General features: G+C 36.5%; 1 protein-coding gene across 1 annotated transcript in view; it reads right to left on the bottom strand.

Annotated features, from left to right (window-relative positions):
- PIGF (phosphatidylinositol glycan anchor biosynthesis, class F) overlaps nucleotides 1–4,107 on the bottom strand; it is a 36,933-nt gene that overhangs the window by 27,764 nt on the left and 5,062 nt on the right. The window contains exon 4 of the mRNA XM_012653850.1: nucleotides 3,997–4,107. This exon is cut by the window's right edge and continues 5 nt beyond it. Within this exon, the coding sequence (XP_012509304.1) occupies nucleotides 3,997–4,107 (111 nt within the window). The remainder of the gene's footprint in view (nucleotides 1–3,996) is intronic.

Below are 4,107 nucleotides of genomic sequence, written 5' to 3'. Positions count from 1 at the left end.
AAAAAAAAAAAAAAAATATGTGGTATATTTATCCATACAATGGAATATTATTCAGCCATAAAAAGGAATAAAGTACTGACATATGTCAGAACACAGATGAACCCTGAAAACATGCTAAGTCAGAGCAGGCAGTCACAAAAGATCATATATGATTAATTTATATAAAATTTCCACAATAGGCAAATCTATAGAGACAGTAAGTAGATTAGTGGTTGCTCAGGGCATGGGGGACAGTGGGTAGGGAGATAAGGAAGTGACAGCTAAAAGATACAGGGTTACGGAGTTTCTTTTTGAGGTGTTAAAAACGTTCTAAAATGGACTCTGGTAATATTTTTGTGAATATACTAAAAACCATTGAATTGTATACTTTAAATAGGTGACATGTATGATATGTATATTATTATCTCAATACTGTTTTTAAAAAGACCATCTCCCAGCTACCTCTGTTTACTACATGTGTCATGAGCCACACCCATCCATATCTGGTGTTAACTTTCCCTCATATTTCTAACAATCATCTTTATGACTTCACAATAAATCACGAGAAGCATACTTTCCCACATCTACTTCCAAATGCAAACTTCAAGTCTTTTCCAAGGAAAAGAGCCATATTTAATGTAATGTTTATGTACAGGAATATATTGCAGATATTGAGGGTTAGGTTCCAGACCACTGTGATAAAGCAAATAGCACAATAAAGTTACACGAATTTTTTGGTTTCCCAGTTATGCAATTCAGTCACATCCTCAGGCTCCACTTCTAATTCTAGTTCTCTTGTTATTTCCACCATGTCTACAGTTATTTCCTCTGAAGTATTGAACCCATAAAAGTCATACATGAGGGTTAGAATCAACTTCTTCCAAACTCCTGTTAATGTTGATATTTGACCTCTTTCCATGAATCACAAATGTCCTTAATGGCATCTAAAGTGGTGAATCCTTTCCAGGTTTTCAATTTACTTTGCCCAGAACCATCAAAGGAATCACTATTTTTGGTAGCTACAGCCTTATAAAATGTATTTCTTAAGTAATAAGACTTGAAAGTCAAAATTACTCATTGATCCATGGGCTGCAGAATGGATGCTGTGTTAGTAGGCATGAAAATGAAACTAATCTCCTTGTACATCTCCATCAGGGCCCTTGGATGATTAGGTACATTGTTAGTGAGCAGTAATATTTTGAAAACAAATCTTTTTTCTGAGCAGTTAGTCTCAATAGGGGTCTTAAAACATTCAGTAAACCATGCTGTAAACAAACATGCTATCATCCAGGCTTTGTTGTTCTACTGATAAGAGCACAGCGTAGATTTAGCATAATTCCTAAGAGCACTAGGATTTTTGAATGGTAAATAAGCATTGATTTCAACTTAAAGTCACCAGCTGCATTAGCTCCTATCAAGAGAGTCAGCCTGTCCTTTGAAGCTAGGCATTGACTTCTCTCTAGCTATGAAAGTCCTACAAGGTATCTTCTTCCACTATAAGGCTGTTTCATCTACATTGAAAATCTGTTGTTTAGCGTAGCCACCTTCATCAACGATCTTAGCTGGATATTCTGGATAACTTGCTGCAGCTTCTACATCAGCACTTGCTGTTTCACCTTGCATTTTTATGTTCCGGAGATAGTTTCTTTCCTTAAATCTTATGAACCAACTTCTGCCAGCATCAAATTTTTCATCTGCAGCTTTCTCACTTCTTTCAGCCTTCCTAGAATTGAAGAGAGTAAGGGCCCTGCTCTGGATTAGGCTTTGGCTTAGAATGTTGTGCCTGGTTTGACCTTCTATTCAGATCACTGAAAGTTTCTCCCTCAGCAATAAGGCCATTTTGCTGGTTTATCATTCATGTGCTCACTGGAGTAGCACTTTTAATTTCCTTCAAGAGCTTTTCCTTTGTATTCACAACTTGGCTAACTGGCACAAGAGGCCTAGCTTTCAGCCTATCTCAGCTTCCTGTGTCTTCATCACTAAAGTTAGTCATTCCCTAGCGTATGATTTAAAGTAATAGATATGTGACTCTTCCTTTCAATTGAACACTTAACAGGCCATTGTAGGGTTATTAACTGGCCTAATTAGTGTTATGTCTTAGGGAATATGGAGGCCTGAAGAGAGGGAGAGGGATGGGGGAATGGCTCGTTGGTGCAGCAGTCAGAACATACACATCTATTAAGTTCATCATATATGGGCACAGTTCATGTTACCCCCAAAACAATTACAATAGTAACATGAAAGATCACTGATCACCATAACAAATATAATAATAATGAAAAAGTTTGAAATATTGTGAAAATTACCAAATTATAACATAGAGACACAAACTGAGAACATGCTGTTGGAAAAATGACATAGACTTGCTTGGTGCAGGGTTGCCACAAACCTTCAATTTATAAAAAACGCTGTTATCTGTGAAGTGTAATAAAGTGAGATGCAATAAAATGAGGAATGTCTGTATTTCTTAACCATGCTGTGGTCCCCAACCTTTTTGGCACCAGGGACTGGTTTCCAGATGCTGGGGCATCAGGGTGGGGGGGATGGGGGCTGGGTGGTGAAGCTCTGTGGCCCAGTTCCTAACAGGCCACAGACCAGGCCAGGGATTGGGGACCACAGATATAACGTGTAAAACTATGCTACCATTTTTAAGTTCCCATCTTCTTTTTATGTCACTGATCAATTTTTTGACTGTTATGTCCCTAATCCCAACTTTCTCATAAAATCTGAGGTTTTTATTGCCTATTTTGCATAGCGCAGTGATTTTTTAGGAACATATATGCCATATTATAGCAGAACAAATTGTAAAATCGCATGATAATTTTTCCCCCAAATACACCATTAATTATGAGACACAGAATTTAAAACTGGATAAATTACCAATCCAAACCAATAAGATTTTAATCAGTTTTCACTGTTTAAAAATTTCAGAGTAAAATGCTGAAAGAAATTAATTCCATTTGGGATACTATGGTAACAATGTGGAAAAAGTTTTCAGTTGTTACACATTTGTTTTCAGGAGACTCTATGAATACTAGAAGATGGTTCTAAAGGCAAACAAATAGTACTAACTTCAAAAGGAAAAAGTCAGTAATTTATGGAAGCCAAGTTACTTAGCACGTATTCTCTGCTCTCCTTGGGCCGCTTCCTTCCAAATCACACACCATCTCACCAGGTCTGTCACAAATCATTCCCTCTTCAGCTCCATTCTTTATCGATCCCTTACCCTTCTGAATTCCTACAGAACTTATTGTTGGGTTTACACAATTTTAGTCTTATATTTTTTTGCTCATTTCATTTTTGTCCCTTGAACATGCAAGCTCCTCAAGGAAAGCATTTTCCTGATAATACTTCAGAATCCACATAGAGCTTAACATAACAGAGCTCTGAGTATGTGCTCAAGAAGTTTTTGCTGCTGCGTGATAGAGGACAAAAAAATCTTCTGGCTTTCTTAATTCGAACTCAACTATTTCTGGTATATATCATTTTAATGCCTTTCAAGAAACTGTTAACTTAGCCATGCTGAAAATATATATGTGTGATAAGAAAATTAAATCCTGTAAAACTTGCACTCTGATATCTTACCATGAAAAAGGCTAAACAAGAAATTATCATTGTCACACAAAACATTTTTAGGCTGTAGACCCCATTTCTACATTATAAAATGTATGTAAGCAATTTTATTTGTAGCAATTTTATCACAACACCAAGTTATCCCAGAACAATGGTTTTCAAAGCTTTCTTTTAGTAGCAGAAACTTTTTTTTCAAACAAAAGGCTAAGTGGAATTTTACTATACAGAAAAAAGCAGAGCTGATTTTGCTGAAGTGGAGGGAGGGGCTTATGTTCTGCCTGGCCTGTCCCCAGTCCCTAGCCACAGTAGCCCCTTAAGGCACCTCCCAGAACCATACAGTGCTGAAAAATGCACATGGAATAATCAGTAAACTGCCATGAATAGAAAAATACTTTTTAATTTTAAAAAATTTCAAACATCACTAAAATATAAATTAAAACTTACCCATTTCTACTGAAAACTCTTAGCCATGCTTTGAGGTTTGGTCCTAACAAACATAAACAAGGTATAGTAGTAAAAGTAGACAAGATAACTGCAAATAAAAATGTTTCCAGC

The sequence above is a fragment of the Propithecus coquereli genome, unplaced genomic scaffold (assembly GCF_000956105.1).
Source record: "Propithecus coquereli isolate 6110/MARCELLA unplaced genomic scaffold, Pcoq_1.0 Scaffold43, whole genome shotgun sequence".
Taxonomy (NCBI): domain Eukaryota; kingdom Metazoa; phylum Chordata; class Mammalia; order Primates; family Indriidae; genus Propithecus; species Propithecus coquereli.
This window is presented reverse-complemented; position numbering and strand designations above follow the sequence as displayed.